This window comes from Syngnathus scovelli, chromosome 1 (assembly GCF_024217435.2).
Source record: "Syngnathus scovelli strain Florida chromosome 1, RoL_Ssco_1.2, whole genome shotgun sequence".
Classification (NCBI taxonomy): domain Eukaryota; kingdom Metazoa; phylum Chordata; class Actinopteri; order Syngnathiformes; family Syngnathidae; genus Syngnathus; species Syngnathus scovelli.
Window position 1 is genome coordinate 10,314,312 of NC_090847.1, and position 17,547 is coordinate 10,331,858.

The following is a 17,547-nucleotide window of genomic DNA, read 5'->3' on the forward strand; positions in this document are numbered from 1 at the left end:
AACTCAGCACAGCTTTTATCAGAGGACAAAATGAAAGCTGTGTTTAAGCCTGACCAATCTCACATAATAATTTGCTCCTAAACCTGAGTCTGAGGGGAAACATAAAGGAGGGGCCGAAGCAGCGGTCAGCATTGAGATGGAGATGAAAGCCAAGGGGAGGTACTTAAATGGGCTAAATGACCTGTGAAAACTTTTCACATTCAGACAACTTGGTCAAAATAGCTCGCAAAATTGTATGTGCATGTTTGACCACGGATTGATGACGTAACTTTGAAAAGAAATTGTCCTTATCTGAAATGGTCTTTTGAAAAACATTTCTGTGAAAAGTCAAATTGGGTGGCGCATCCACAGCACCACTCCATGGCCAATCGTCAACGGAGGGGCATTGTGCTGTGATCGATGGGCACTTAGTTCCGTCCGGAACACCTCACCCCGTCGACAATATATTTTCAGGTCATGGTCGGCGACGACTGTATATTTACGGGCATGCTGAAGGGTCATCCTTATGTGCTCATCATCAACCTCTCACGACACCAAAGCAAGCATTGTTGAACACATGGGTTTGTGCTATAATCGTATGGTGTCATTTGAACTCATTATCCCATGATCCATCACGCATAAGACAACCAAAAAGTACCGTGTCTATTTTCTTTCCTTTTTGATTATTTCACGCTTCTTTAATTTTGCCAGGTGGAATCAAAGAAACACAAAACCTTAGTGACACTAAATATGTTTGGACGCTTGGACGGCAGAGCAAAATCCAAACCATTCCTCTTTCTGTCTCTGTCGCTCTTTCTCTCGCTCTGCTTCCGACTTGCCTCAAAAAAGCAGCCTTACATAATTAATACAATGTGCCTTCTCATTCAGTCACATTCACTTTGTGTCAGGCAGGCCTATGTGTTTAATATTCCATTTTATCTTGTCACCGAGCCCCGGTGAGGTACCCGCTCTCTCATTTCCCTCTCTACCTTCCGTCTTTTCTTTCCTCCCCCTTCCCTTGAAAAGTCTCTTCGAGGTAATTTTAACAACCTCTGGAAGTAGGACATTGTAATACGGTGAGTGGCAGTATGAAGTATGAGGGGCAGCTTAAGTTATGTGAGCAGAAAGGCACACAATGAGGTGGAGTGGTTAGCCATCATGGTTTACTTTGTTGCCTCCAAGAACCTGTGGCAGTCAACGCGTGTTTGGACATTTAATTGTACCTGTCGCGTATGCCCAGTGTTGCATTGGACCAGATTCTGAAATAAATAAATAAATACATCCATTACTAAGATATGTTAGACTCACAGATTTCAAGTTTTACCTCTAAAATCAGAATGAATGATAGCGATGAGACAGCGAATAAAATCCTTGGGAAATACTGGGACTAGACGTATTCTGTTCGCGGTTTAAACTGTGTAAGCGTTCTTTGTGTTTTTTAGACATTAGTTTTACATTTTGTTTCATGTTTTCCAATGTCCCTTTTGCCCCTCATGTCGTATCAACTCGTTAAATTTGCGGTTCCACCTGTTCTCGTCAACCCGTTTCTGCTGTCAACGAATCAGATCTCTCCTGCCACTTTTTTTTCCAGGTGTACCTCGTTGTCATGACAGTTTGCTTGTATATAGCTCCCTGGTTTCATTCAGGCTTTGTTGGTTCATGGGTGCTGTTGCTCGTCATGTTACATTTTCTGGAGTTTTGAGTTTATTCCCGGCATTTCTTTATTTTGAACATTTGTTTGAAATTGCTTTGGTTAATTTAGTATTTGGGTAATTCCACATACCTTGTTTGTTTGTTTTGTGAATAAATCAATTTATTTCAGACTACTTATACTACTCATACTACTTTATTTAGTGTTAATCAGAGGCATTAAACATTGGCATTTATGTGCTGACTCTGCACTGTTTCTTTGTACCTTTTGATTTTGATTATTTTAATGGGGTGGTGTGTGTGTGCAGGTTATGGATCTCATTAATGGTGGAAAAAGTTTTGAAATTCCATCCATCCATTTTCTATACCATTTCCTCTAAGAAAGACACTAAACCATAGAAAAACCTAAACCTTTAGTTGCCCTTAGTCAATCCTTTTGCGCTCACTCAACTTGGCTCTTGACTTACATTAAGATGCGCAAAAACTTTGGTCCGCATCTGACTCATACACAAGTGTGTATTGTAAGTCTGGTTGGAATGATTCAGTGTTTCAGAGTAATCCACTTTTCTTTACTAATCCCATGCATTTATACATCCAGTCTTGGTTGTTAATGAAACAAGGCTATGCATTATACGCATCCGAGACTCCTGGTGTAGAAGCTCATTTTGGTTACAACGTGCAATAGTTCCTCATCAAAAAGGCTATTCTTCACCATTCTGCCTGTCAAACAGCAACAGCCGTGCTGATTTCTTTCTGGCTCCACATTATTCACCACAGCGAGAGCCGCTCCACGATACCACTTAATATGAGTCAGAATCGATAGCCTTAGCATTACCACCTGCCATCTAGTGCAGCACTGTGCAGTGTCCAAGTCGCAAAAAGATTTGCACATGTGCAGGGGAGGGAAAGACCATGAGGATACGGGGAAACTAATGGGCACATCTCTTTTAATTTGAGTTACATGCATAAGGATGATGGCAGGGGTCTGACGCAGTGGAAGTAATTGGATTTCCCTGTGTGCGCCCACTCATGATAACATGCTGAGCTGTGACACGCAAACATCCTTATGTGTAGCGATGGGTGATGGGTGGGCGAAGACGAGGGGCAGGGTTGGGTGGAGGTGTGGGTGAAGCAAGGTGCAACAGAGTGGAAGTGGCAGGTGTCAAAGATCCAATTCCCGCCATCCGCTTCCCTGTTTCCTTCTCTCAATAGCGGGAAAGCTGCACAAGAGGCTTTGCGTGGACTTCCAAACGCAACGTCGCTGAACCTATGTTGAGGAATGAAGAGGTCAAGCCTGCTTTATTTATTTCCTGATGCTAATGTGAGCCGAGTAGGTGCACACAACACACAAAAGCCCGCAGCTCCTAGACGAGGGTGGTGGTGGGAGGGGGTGCAGCGCTGCGGGCCTGTCCTCTTCATGCATTTTGGCCTCGTCTTTAACGAGCGCGGCATGAGAAGAGGCACATCATTAAATAGAGCCCCTCTGAGACTTGCCTGTCTGCCATTAAACTTAACAGCCAACCTCTCCCATTACCTTTTATCCTTCCCTTTAAGAGGCAGGGGACAGAGGGCCTTTGAAAAGTCAAATTTGGCCACCATCGATTGAGTCCCCAGCTTAGTTATATGAAAGAAAGGACAATAAAACCATTACAGTGCACTTTTTCCCTCTCACTAACACTAAGCCCAAGAGTGTAAATAACCAGCAACAGATCTGCCTGATTTTGCATTAATACGATAATTATGCTAATGCCCAGAAAGATTTGCCTGAAGGAAATATCCCTTTTTGTACAAAAGGCTCTTTGTGAATAATGTTGTTAATGTTGATTAATTCACTTAATTTGCTTATGCACCACCGCTAGCAACGATACAAACACATCCATGCGCCGCGCTCAGCCGTTGACCTTTTTTCCCGCTCAAGTGGGCGAAAAACAAGCGTAAACTAGCATGTAGCACAACACACTTCAGAGTGACTACTGGTAGTAATCATGCAGGCAGTGTTACAAGCATGCACGCTGCACTTCAGATGTGTATCATTTGCATGCTGTAACACCAACAACAAAAACACGATATAGGAAGGTCATGTTTCACCAAACTCAAGCAGAATCAAAGAAAATGTCTGGTTTTGTCAAAACAGATTGGGGATTTTTGCCGGCCAAAACATTCTGTTTTCAAAGTATTGGACTTTTTCTGTCGAAGGGTAACAGAAAAGATCAGGGGGCAGACTAGGCATCCACTCAGGCTATTGTTTTCCCCTATATGTATTTCTTTAAGAATGTGTTAACACTATGTAATTTATAATATAAATATTCCTTTGTAAAATGTTAGCTATAACAGCTTTAGCTATTTTATAACACTGCGTAAACATGTTCTGGCGAGTTTCGATGCTTATTCTTACACTTGAGCCAAATGCTATTTGTAGTTCACCTGACAAGAGCCAAAACGGCCCACTTCGGAGTCTGTCTGTGACGAGTTAACTTTCAAGATTTACTGAAGAGTCTTGACCAAGAAAAAAGGTCCAGCCTCATCAATAGTTGATATCGCGAGTCACGCGCTAAGCTGCTTGCAGCTGAGACCGAATGTCGAGTTAGAGCACGGCTCGCCGAGGTCACCTGGGGGGCAGCGAGAGAGGACTGATGCTGATTGCTGAATGAAAGATAGTAATAGTAGACCTGTGTCATATGGCTTGCCTTTAACCTTCCATTTATATCTGCAGGGTTCTGCTAGTAGTTAGGTCAGTGTTAAAATCAGGTTGCTTAAATTTTAATAAAATAATTGCTGAACAAACATGAAGGGAACACATTACAGGGGTCGTCGGTATGCATCTTTTGGCGGTTCTGAATGGCGCCCAAAGAATACGGTGTCTGGTATTGTGGCACACACGTTTACCGTATTTACAATACCTTGTTTGTTTTATATGTATGTATATTGCAAGTGATTGTCATACAAATATTTACTGTAATTTATATTGTGTAAGCGTATTTGAGTGGTGAACTTCAGCACATTCCGACGAGAAGAGCACACTTTTTCACTCTACTCACTGTTAAGGTACGACCAGGATCAGTGTTGTCACAGTTACCTGCAAGAAGTAGTTCAGCTACTTTACTAATTACTTGACCTGAAAAGTACGGGTTTTCAAACCTGGTCCTCGGGGTGCTGTGTCCTGCATGTTTTATATATGTTTCTCTGCTGCAACACACCCGATTCAAAAATAAGGACTGGGATTGAAAACTGCTGCTATATAGTAACAAAAACACATTCTGTGCATTTGGCGCTCCAAATTGAGGTGTGTAATGCACAGATGAAAACCTGCTGCTCCTTGTTCCAGTGAAGCTATGCCCCATCAATGTGATGAACAGATGAGATGGAAAAAAAGTCAAATGGATTAATGAGGGTAGAGGTGTAGCTTTTTTCCCACGGAAAAGGAAGGGAAGTGAGTGGCGTTAAAATGCCTTAAGTATCCCCCCATCCCATCACTCCCCTCCTCCACTCTATCCCAGCTGCAATGAAAAGTGTCTCTTTGTATTCTGGACAGAAAAGCGTGAGCATCAATGTACTTGTCCACGCTTGATTATTCCCACTGATTTCAACAGAGTGTTGAATTTATATTCTTAGGAGATAAAACACATGCCTTTTACGTGCCCGTGAAGAATGCAAGTGTGCATGTGCATCGGCTTCTCGCATGTTAATACTGTCCGCTTCATCTCTGCTCCACGAACTCACTATGAGAGCTCCTAAATGTGAGTCAGTGCTACAGGTAATGGAGCTGATTATAGCCGACTGGGCCGAGGGCCAGCTGCCTGGAGGGAATGCGGACCGCCCAGTCGGTGTCTCATATCCTGGGATCCCTGTAATACAAGCCTAGCTTGGCAGTCTCTCGGCGGGTATCCTTCCCATTCGCGGGTCTCCTCTGGACCATGTGTATATGTGTGTGCGTTCATATCAGCTTGTTTACTCTGCCAGTAACAATGATGCCATGAGTCCATTGTGACTCTGTTTACAGCTCAGCGTTGGCTCCGGAGTGAGCCTAACTGCTATTTTCTGTCTTTGGGGCAGGTGTTTGGGGCAAAAGCGGTCCCTAACCATTTTTGCACCATGGACCAGTTTCATGTGAAGCAAATGACAATAACACCAGTAGTGTGTTACTTATGTATGTCCTGCCTACTTTTGTTGTGGTTTAACATCATTGTAGAAAATCCAGGAAATTGAAGCAAGGCAATTTGTTGTTATTTTTTACCAATGCCATATTGCATATCATTTCATGCATGTGAACCACCTATAGTGACAAATTTGTATTTTAAGTACTGATATTGTCTCTGCTGTTTTTCTTAACCCATTTAGTATTTAAACCAGCAGTGCCTTTTAGAGGGGTCAAAAAAATGCAACTGGTTCGTGGAGCAAATTTGAAGCTTCATTTTACTATATCTATTGGTGTGCACACAAATAGCATGGCTTAAATGACTGAATGCAGCTAATCCATCGCAGAGATCTTTCCCTAACAGAAATAAACTCTCATGTCTCTCCTACAAAATGTCAGACTTAATTGTGTGCAGCGTCATTGGGAGTGGAATTCTAATGTCGGTGTCACGGCATTACGTCGGCTAAGCGCAGTGTTATTCTAAACACTAAACAAGTCAGCTAAGTTGGTTTAACTGAACTGCATGTTTGTCGCATGGGCCCGCCACAATGTCCTAACGACTAGAAGAGAGTAGTGTGCTCACAGCACCATGTGTTAAGTGTGTAGGTGGGAAGCCATCTTAATCTCGCTTTATGCTGAATGTGCATCACGCAGATCATGCAAATCGCCACCCAGAAGTGGTGAACATTGCTCTGCTCCTGCAATGACCCAGACTAATGTAATCATACCGTATGTGCACAAGACACATCACACGGAGAAGGGAAGGTAACTGTAAACATAGCCAAGATGGGGAAATAATAAATGTCAAGGTTATTACTTTATAGCAGGGGTGCCCGGGGTCCGGTGTTCTGCATGTTTTATACTATGTATTCGAATGATCGGATAATCAGCAAGGTCTGCAGAAACTGGATAACAATCCTGATCATTTGAATCAGGTGTGCTGCAGCAGGGAGACATATAAAACATGCAGGACACCCGATCCCGAGGACTGGAATTGGGGACCCCTGCTTTGTAGAGTCCACTTAGTAACGATACACGTTACACACTGTATGTACCAGATTAGTTAAATAAAACATGCAATTAATCAATTACAGGTTGCGCAAATCTTATAAATCAATTACAGCTGCAGCTAGATTTTAGACTTGTTTTTTAATTGAAGTAGACATCCCTCTTTTGATAGGGCTCTTTTTGTCGCTAGCAAAAGGCTTAGATGAATGTGGTGTGGAAGAACCAAACCTTACTCTGGTTGCAAAACTGGAACGTCTCCATGGAGACTTCACAAACTTCATTTGGAATGAACAAATATGTTCTAATCAACAATTCATGTTTTTGTGCACGAACTTGATTTATGTTCATCTTTGCAGTTTAGTATCTCCTGTTTGTTCCTTGGAATACATTAAATAACTAAAATTACCAATTACAATGTCAGGCATGGTCCAGGAGACATTTTCTCCTTATGATAGATGCACACTCAAGTTGGTGTCAGTTGTTGATATTGTTGCTTGAGACTCTTTTTTTCCTTCTTTTCCAAATGGGGCTAATGAGAAAATAAAACATTTTCACCTCGACGTAGTACAAAAATCTGTGAGTTTTCGGGCGTGTTCTGGCATACAAAAGGTGACTCGTTTGCCTCATTTAAAATGCTCCGTCCCCCACTCCTTAACCATTTCTCTATCTCCTCATCTTTCTGTGATTAACCTTTGAAAACGGACTCTCCAACACTCTAGGCAGTGTTTGCCCACGAGCCATTTTAACATTCCGCTCCGGCTCCAAATCCAATCCACTCCTGCCCATCAAACTCCAAGCCGTTACCAGTTTTAATCTGCCTCCCATCCCCCTGATCAAGCCTCGTTTCCCCACTTGCCGTCCACCGGGGCCCGGCTTGAAGAGGTGTTCGACAAACAAGTGTGATTTACTCTCTTTCTGTGTGGATTATTAACACACCTAGCATGCCACAGCATCATGAATAAGCAATGGAGATCCGGTAGCCTATTTTCCCTCTCTCTCTCTCTCTCTCTCTCGCTCTTGCTCTTGCTCTCTCTGTCTCTCTGTCTCTCTGTCTCTCTGTCTCTGTCTCTCTCTCTCTCTCTCTCTCTCTCTCTCTCTCTCTCTCTCTCTCTCTCTCTCTCTCTCTCTCTCTCGCTCTTGCTCTCTCTCTCTCTCTCTCTCTCTACCCCCCCCCCTCACACACACACACACACACACACTCACAGCGCGAGCTGAATACCAGGATTGTGAGGAAAATGAGCTGTCAGCATAGGCCCCCCTATAAGATATATCAGACTCATTGTGAGCCCTAGAAAATAATGAACTATTCCCATTTCTCTCTCTGATATGTTCAATACGCTATCCATGACAAGTGCATGGAGATAAGCAGTTTCTTCTTGAGCTGATTAAAATACACCGGCTTTGTTCATGGGAGCTTTGTTCGGATCAGGTGATGCTTCTACCGTGCTACGACATTCCGTGGCCGAGAGATAATCTACACTCTTGATTTGTCCCCGTGCGCAAAACCCGGCAGCAAAAGACACTTGGAAAACTTAACGCAGCATCAAAACACATTAAGTTTGTTTAAATACATCCACACATCCCTCGATTTATTCCCGCTTGGAAATAAGTAAAGAACGGAAAAAGGAGAGGTGGGGCAGGGATTTTTTTAAGAATTTGTTGATTTACTTAAGCAAGTACAGCAAACAAACACCACTACCAAGAGACTTTGGCTATTTTTAAACATGAAAGTGGTGTACATGCTTGCTTAACATATTCAGATGTGTAAAAACAAAGAAAATGATGGCAGCCTCTTTTCCACAGGGTGCAATAAATGCCAGTCAGCTTTTCTTCTTACGAGTTGGAGAACACAATTTACATGTTGTTGAATCTACATGTCGTCGCTATCAGGCAGAAACATCTTATGTCCAAATATGGTTTCAACATTTTTTTTTCACAAATCGATACTTATGGGCTGTCTCCACCTTGTCTGTAATTTACATGCAATTATAGCCAATTTAAACCTGTGAATATTGCTTAAACAAATGAACACAACTTATGTTTGAGATTTTTTTTTGGCATTTTTTTCCACGTGATCACAGACTTTGAAGTACTTATCTGCAACGACTTCATGTTTGTCCTATTTTGATCAATGCCAGCTTCATTTTTTTAGCGTATTCGTTTTTTTTTTTTTTTTTTTAATAGTACAATGTTGATGCGAAGTATGCCACACCAATCTACCATATAATACAACCTGAACCAAGCGGTGCCTGGGAATTGGGAAGAAGCTGCTATTTTTTGAGTTCCCGTATGGTTGTCATTTTGACAGATGGAGGTATTATCGACATTCTTACAGAATTAACAAGACACTACTGTTACTGTTTGTTTAATATTGAAGAAAAACATTGCCTCACATCGGGGGTTGAAGTTGGTAAAAAGGCAGACCATCAGAGGAGCAGCACCGCCAAATAAGAGTTTAAAAATGGATATCAACTGCCAACAAACATTTGCATTGAAAACAATTGTCACTGTCTCAGATACTCACTTCTTATGTATTTTGAATGCACAAGACGCAACTGTCATGTGAAAAGAGTACTTTAGTATTTATATTTTGTCACATGGTTTATTTATCTGATGACCAATTCAGAGAAAAAAACTCAAAATGCCTGCAAATGTTTGTGTTTTATCCAAAACTAAATTCTGTGGATTTGATGCCCTTTAAGTTTGCCTAATTGTCATTCAGACAGAAACATTATCCTCTTATGGGAAGTAAAAAGAGCTTCATGCTGCACCTTTTCAAGCCAGGTTTCAACTGGCTTTGGAATTGGGCATGTCACACAGGGCGTTATTCGACAACTCCCCTATAATCAGTTAATTTGAAATCTGTTTGGTCAGTCACACAACTGATATATGAAAGACCAGTGGAGCATGTTGCTTTGTAGTTCACATTATTTTTAGCATTATTGTCCAGGCTTCTTCTGATTTTATGTTTGACTACAGATTGAAATGATCATTATTGCCGTCCGCAGTGTCCTCCGATTTAAGCTGAACAGTATAGACATGGATTTACAGTGTGAGCATTTTTGTCATCTTGACCATTAAATCACACAGTATGGATCCTTAAACATGGCTCTTCAAAAATAATTCCGCTAATTATTCCTCCTCATTTCCTACGACGGAGGAAAGTGGAACACAGGTGGACACAGCTTGAAATTCCAATTTATTCGCTTTCATCTTTTCTCATGTCGGACATGCGCTCTGCGATGCACTCCGTCTTCCTTAACTCGTATTACACCTCCCCACTGCTCTTTGTCACTGTCGGCCATTTTGCCTCCATGGCTCCCACATTAGATTAAGCAAATCAAAATGGATGGTCCCTGTATGGAGTTTGGATTGTGGATGTGATCATAAAAATATCATCATGCATGATTTGTTGTTGGCACACTTGATTCGATGCTGTTGAAGTTTTGTTCACTGGGAAAAAAATCAAAATCAGTCTTACCTGTCAGATGAATTGTTTCTTTGCTCGCCCCCCCCCCCCCCCCCCCCCCCAATTTTCCCTCACTATGACTGCCTACTCTACTCTCCGCTCATCTCTCTCTGCCTGCCTCACGTTGCCTGCTCCTCCTCCTGCTCTTGCTCTTCCTCCCCCTGCTGTCAGCACAGCCCCGCCGACTCGCACACTCTGACACCTGTCAGCATTTTCCTTAGGAGATCACAGAACTGCAAACTAGAAATGTTCCTGTGTTGAATTTAGGGCAAGTTTTGCAGCAGAAACATATGAGGTGCTTTTACGTTTTTTCCCCCTTCAAATTCAACAGGGAAAGGGAAGTGCTTGAGCGGCACAAAGTTTAAGGGAAGACAGAAAAAAAAGGTTTGCGATCCGAGAGGAAGAGGAGGGATTTTAGATTCAATTAGGAACAGTGAGACCCAGTGGATCCCTCTGATGGAAGATGGGAATATGGAGGAATCTGTGGCCCATGGAGTGAACTTCCATTTCTGGGCTCCAGGCTTCAGGCACACCCCCTCAGGGAACTGGCACATAGATAAGACAAAATCTCCAGAGATGAAGGGGGAGAGGAATATGTCAAAAATAAAGGAGGCCTGTTCCTTGCCCGAGCTAATTGAACAGTCTCGCTTTCCTCAGTGTGTAAAAAAGCCACAAGGGCAGATTCTTTTTTTTCCTTTATTTTTGGCCCCACTCTAATAAATTTGAAATAACTGCAAAACCATAAATCCCAAATACTGTCATACTCCCCACTTTACTCCTACATGGAGAAATTTGTCAAAACATGGATGTTAATCCGTAAAAACACAGCGGCTCATCCACATCCGCCAGGAATTACTTGAGAGCGCTGACAATCAAAAGAAAGAAGACCGCACAAAAAAAAAAGATCTAGCTGTCTGTTAGCTGGCTTTTATCATAACAGTAATGGCTTGGCATTGCTTAAGCTCCATTCAATGAAATCCGTCCAATTTCACTTGAAAAATAAAGAATATAGTTAATACGTCACTCATTCGGAGGTTACGGTTTAAGCCATATCATCCGTTCATGACAGTGTTAAAGATAGCCATTCCATTATAGATTTGAAAGAGATTTAATGTGATTTATTCTGAAAATACTTCAATAATCTAATCGGCCAGAGTGAGGTTTTCAAAAAGAGCTCCTCTTAAGATTCTTGGCAGGGATTCAGCAAACGCTTAAGAAACACTAGAACGTTGATTCTCAGCTGGGGGTGTGATGCTGACAGCAAGTCAAAAATGAATTAAAGTAATACAAACAGATTTAATCTGCATCTGACTTTATGTTTGAAAATCATTCATGTATTTCGAGTTTGTGTTGGGGAAACGTAAATAATAAATACACAAATTATTTGGTATATTTACAATAGAATGGGATTGAGGAGTATACTATGAGTGAAATGTTCTCTTTTGTGACCGTATCTATTTTGATTGAAAACTAATTTTGACTTTAATGCTCAATTCTCAATCATGTGCCTTGAAATGGATTTTTATCAGTAATTATGTGTCATTGTTTCAAAAGATGGCATGGCTCCATTAACTTCTAATGTTAATTTTAGTTTCTTTGACTATTTATTTTTATCCATCAGTTGCCATTGTGTCTCCAATACTGTACAACAACAATTGAATTAACATTTAGTGTGTCTCCACTTAGGAACAATTCCGCTTACAAACTGCCTCTCGTAACCTATTGCGTTAATATCTTGGGGACCTCCTGTATAGGTATTAATTGTTTACATAGTCTCATCCCTTCCAGTCCAGTATGTTACTTCCCTTCACACTCTTTGTCTTGTAGTTTGCCTAGATCAGTGTAAAACTCATTTTTGTAGCCAGCTACTTTGCGGTTACGCATTTCCTCAGAGTCGCCATGACGGTAACACCAAATAACACGTCGTACTAACATTATAAAAAAAAAAAAAAATTGATAGATTCCTACTTTTAAAAGAAGAAGTCAAGAATAATAGTTTGTTAAATTATTGCTCAAGTTACTTTAAAAAGGTGACAAAAATTTCCAAAAATATTTTTTTATTGCACATGACAATTTAAAATTTTGATACAGATTTTAGCAAGGGTCATGGAGGTTGACATAGATATTTGCTTTTGTAAGCCGCATACAATGATGTGGCGAACCGAATCTGGGTTTGACACCTGTGGCCGAGATCAAAACAGTTTTTACCCTCAAAAACGGGTCAAAAATGTCCAATAGTAGTGACAAACATTAAATGTGTTGGAGGAAGAAGGATTGTTCATTGTGATTGAGAGCAGTGGGGGTTGACTGAGCACAAAGGGATTCCCTCATGAAAGAAAGGCGGCATGTTTATGATGTTTTGGAGGGTTTTTGTGTGAAGGCAACTCTTGTCTCCTGGGCAAACAGCACCTTTGCATGGCACTGGGAATGGTAAATATTTGCTCTGTTCAATCCTGGGAGTTTAACCTACGCTCCTTCCCACTTGCTTTCTTCATAGCCCTTATCAACACAGGAAAACATGACAATAAAAGTGTGCACGGAGGAAATGAATTCTCAACGTTGTCTGTCTTTGTGTATTGTGCTGTGGCTGTGTCTCCCAATAGGCGTGCAAGTGTGTTCAGTAAATTGTCTTCTGATAATTCCTCCCTTCATCCAACACAAAGTAAATGCTTCACATGGTCCAATTTTTGTCAATTCAATGGACTCAAAATGAAGACAAACCTGTCCCCACTACTACAGTAGCTTTTCTAGACGCTTTTGTAGCCTGGATGGACGGACGGGGGGACTGATCGACGAATAGATGAATGGATGGTGAGATAGGTACCTGGGATTGAATATGAGGAGTCTAAAAAGACATCTAAGTCTTTGGGAGTGAATTTAACAAGGATTTTCATAATTTTCTTGTGGCTCTTACCATTTATTGACAAAGAGTGAAAAACAAATATCATTTTTGGGGGGAGCAGCTCTGTGGAAAGAAATCCCTATCAAGATGATTTGATTGGAATTCAAAACAGCTCCTTCACTATCAATTCACTATCAATTTTCTGTTCTGCTTAAAAGGATGAATACTGAAATGAAAGTGTACCACGCATTCTTAATACTTAATACTCATGATGTGCATTATCTCCAATTTCGTCCAATTATTACATGAAATCAGGCTCGATTGGTAGGTTGAGATATAATGAACAGTCGTTTATTTTTTTATCATTGAATAGCATGTGATGCTACTGAGGGTAGCTTTGACGTCAGGCGCGGACCTCGGCCAAGTTGTTACAAATGACGGGCGAGCAGCCAGGCAGGCGGCGGCGACTGAGTCCATTTACATGGCTGTCATTAAGTGTGTCTCCTAATGTTATTATTCCCCACTTACACAACACATTCAGCCAAAATTGCTCCCAGCTATATCAACTTTAAGAAAGCCTTATTATTCCTTGACATAAAAGGGGATTTTTGTTCCTTCGCACTCATTAAAAATTGATTCTGTACGTGAGCAAGGGGGAGAAGAAAAGTAAGGTGCTTATTATGGTTGGAGTTAAAATAACACCACTGAGGGAAGAGACAGCTATTAATAAACCTTTTTTGTCGAGCTCAAAAGGGAAACAGGGGTCACCCTAAAGTTTTACCCAAAGTGGACGCTTGTGCAACTGTGGTGTTTTCCTGCGAGTCTTAAATGGCTACCAGGTGCACGGCAACATCTGGGCCGGCCACGGACATTTTCATCCTCCCTCTCCAGTGTGAGTGGCAGCAGTTAAGCACCAACACGACCCCTTACACTGACTCCTGCCAGACGACGGGATGTCTTTTTAAACGCTTCAGTCAGATATGAAACATCAACATTAACTCGTCGGCTAAATGATCCTTCTGAATAATGGATCAGGACTCGTGGAGATATGTAAAAGTCCACCTTTGTGAGCCTAATTGCTGCCACGCTAGCTCGTGGGGATTCGACGAGCCTTCAAACGCAAACATAGCTGCTGTCAATCAATGCGTGTTGCCTGAGGTTGCATCAGAAGGGTAGAATGTGTTTTTTTTTTTCCCAATCCAATTGTCGAAAGTTGTGAGAGTAGATTTGAGGATACCAAAATAACTTCTGTCCTACTACAATATCCAATACTGTGGACACATTCACATTGATTTTATGTCCTGCATTATTTGAAGTGACAATTATAGAATTAATTAAGGACAACAAGAGCAAACAAAGCAAACCAAACCTTATACAACCATTTAAACAGTTTATCATTAACATAATTGGATAAATTAAATAAAAGTGCTTTCAGAATCACCCCAGGATTACTTGAGGTCAGCCTGAGGAGCATAAAAAAGACAAACCTGCCTGTTCCGTTTTCGCAAACTGCCACACAACCAACGGATGACCATATTTATTACATATGTTCCATTTTTTAAAATTGAACTATTGATGAATTTTCCATATTAATAAAGTATATGTTCAAATGTATAAATCCCCATTGCCTTTGGCATGACACTCTTGTCATTTTATATAGATTGGAGGTCACATTGACACCACAAAATCGATTTGACGGTCCACAAAAGAAGCAATGACCAATCGTTACTCAGCATGCAAATATCACATGACCAAAGTCTCAAAACAGGTGAGCCCTGATTGGTCATTACCTGACTAGTCATTGCTGTTCACTGTTTTATTTCTCAGCTAGTTTAAAGTGATCAAACTGTTATGATATCACGTCACACCCATTGGTGAAAACACAAACCAGATCCACAAGCCACCATTTTGCACCGGTGAAGATGGTTTGGCTGTTATGTTGTACAACAACACGGATGTGGTCTTACCTTGGTCTGGCAGCTGGCAAACATTGGGAGGCACGGTCATGTTGAGCATGTCATTGACAGCCGTATCGATATAGTGTCCTCGCTGGACATCATGTTCGCTGTCGGTCTGGTCACTCTCCTCGTGGCCGCTGTCCTTCAGACTGTTCCCCTCTAGGTCCTTGAATGTCGACGTGCTGCACAAGGGAGGACCGAGAAAGATGTTGATTAACTGTCACATCAGCGTCGCTCACATGTTCGCCTTGGAGGTGCCCATCGTTTTCACTCCCAGGGTGCTTTTTATGAGGTTATTTTCTACCTATTCTGAACTTAAAAAAATCATTGGCTTTGAAATAAATCTTAGCAAAACACTCAACTTGAAATAACCGTGATATAAAGAGCTTGTACGAATCTCCCTGGTGCAACAGGCAAAGACATGTTGGATGGACACGCTGCCTTCAAGGGCATCTTGAACAAACAGGGAGGCACTCGCTCACTTCAATCAGACAAATACTGCAGTAATCAGGAATTCCGGCAAGGAAGATGGATGTCGGAAACGCTGGAGGCATGCAAACCGAGCATCTGCCTTGCACTGGGGGCTCGCAGTCAATAAAGCAGGATGGGTGGTGGGTGGCGGGGAGGGGAGGGGGTAGTAACAATCAACAGCTGCACAGTAACAGTGTGATTTCCCCTCGTTTGAGTACCATCCCACCGGAACAAATTCACATTTATAAACAACACTAAAGAGCAGGGGAATAAATCAACATGTGTTCTTGGAAGAAGAAGCAGCGAGAGAGTGGGAGGTAGGAGTGAAGGACATTCCAAGGTAGCTGTATCCTCAAACATTAGCCGAACGTTCCCCATTGCGAGGCTGAAGCGGCGGATAATGCTGACCTTCTGATGTTATCACTGTAATTGCACCTGTATCAGACCAGGGGGGTTCACTGGGCTCCTGAGGGGTTTGCTTTGTGGGAATCTGCACTTCCATGCTCTTTGTTTACATAAATGCAGGAAATCTTTGGAGGGGAAATTGTCATAATGGGTCTGTAGGGAGGGGGCAAAGCCGGGAGCAAACAAAAGAAAGCCCCCATTGTTGCAAAGCTGCAGGTAACAAAAGGACAATTGTGGAAGCTATAGTATCCCACTTGCAAAACTATTCCACAACCGGAGGGAATTATTTTGACCCCCGTGCCCATTTCCTAAACCTGCATTCCCACGTAGGTATCCAATTTTGGAGCAGCACGATGGACTTGCCGGTAGCACATGTGCCTAATAGCTCAAAGAGGATCTGTGATCAAATCTCTGCTCAAGTCCTTCCCGCATGGAGACCACAAGTTTTGCCTGCGCTTGCGTGGGCTTTCTACAGATACTCCAGCTTCCTCCCACATTCATGCATGAAGACTATAGACCAGGGATTGGCAACTGAAATGCTGGAAGGGGCCACAGTCTTTTATCAGTGTGACTGGAGGGGGGGGGGGGGGGGGGGGGGGGGGTGTACATACAACATAACCAGATGTATAAAAAAAATGCTATGTTAAATATGGATAAATAAGCGCTCTATATTATTCACTTTTGATAATACATATTTCAATGCATGTAAAACCCAACTGCCTTAACCCAGCAACAAAAGATTTGAAGCAAACAACAGAAATAACCACATAGTGGTTTATTTTTTCAGTATAATGAGCTCTCGCACAAAAATGACCATTTCAGGACAGCACAAAAGTGCTGAACAAGAAACCGACATTAAGTGCAAAGTCCTTTTTTTTAATAAATTGGAGCTAGGGGTAAAATAAATAAATACATAATCATCATCATCAAGGGCCCCCATCCCTGCAATGGATTATACTTTGGGTGTGAATATGAATAGTTATTTGTCCCTAAGTGCTTTGCGATTGATTAGTGACATGAAGTACCCCCCCTCTAGCCCAACGTGACCCCAAGGACATGTGCTGGGAAAATTAAATAGATGAATCTGTTTTTTGAGTCCACACATGGATGATGGTTTTAAATTATCGACTCTACTTTCACATAAAAACAAACTGACCAGCTGTTATTTATCCAACCATAAGCCTTAAAAAAGCATCAAGTGCCTGGTTGGCATATTCTGACGCCTTCAAACCGTAGTATCGTGACAGATGATATTTATTTGCACATAAATATTCTAAAACATTTTCAAAGTGTGAATGAAGATAGTACTCCTACAATGTCACCAAAATATGACTCATGTACAACAAAGAGGTCGTTGAACATGTTCTGTTGTTAAATGTCGTAAAATATTTAATAGAAACATAACGTTGAGACTTAGATATCAAATGAGGAGCTGTTTTTTACATTTAAAATACTCTTCTTATTCTTATCTATCATATCTAATCTTCAAAGCAACTGTACATTTTTTAATGTAACATCTTAATTTTCATTCTGATGGGCCACTGACTTCTGATAAGCTAGTCTGGAGGTCTTTCATAAATTGGACTCTTCTCATAATCGGTGCAACAGAAGGTCATGATTATGCATAGTG

General features: G+C 41.6%; 1 protein-coding gene across 5 annotated transcripts in view; it reads right to left on the reverse strand.

Annotated features, from left to right (window-relative positions):
* The window catches only part of pcdh19 (protocadherin 19), a 58,404-nt gene that overhangs the window by 10,212 nt on the left and 30,645 nt on the right, over positions 1-17,547 (reverse strand). For all 5 annotated transcript variants that reach the window (XM_049747336.2, XM_049747425.2, XM_049747181.2 and 2 more), the window contains one exon: positions 15,051-15,223. In XM_049747336.2, the coding sequence (XP_049603293.1) occupies positions 15,051-15,223 (173 nt within the window). The remainder of the gene's footprint in view (positions 1-15,050; positions 15,224-17,547) is intronic.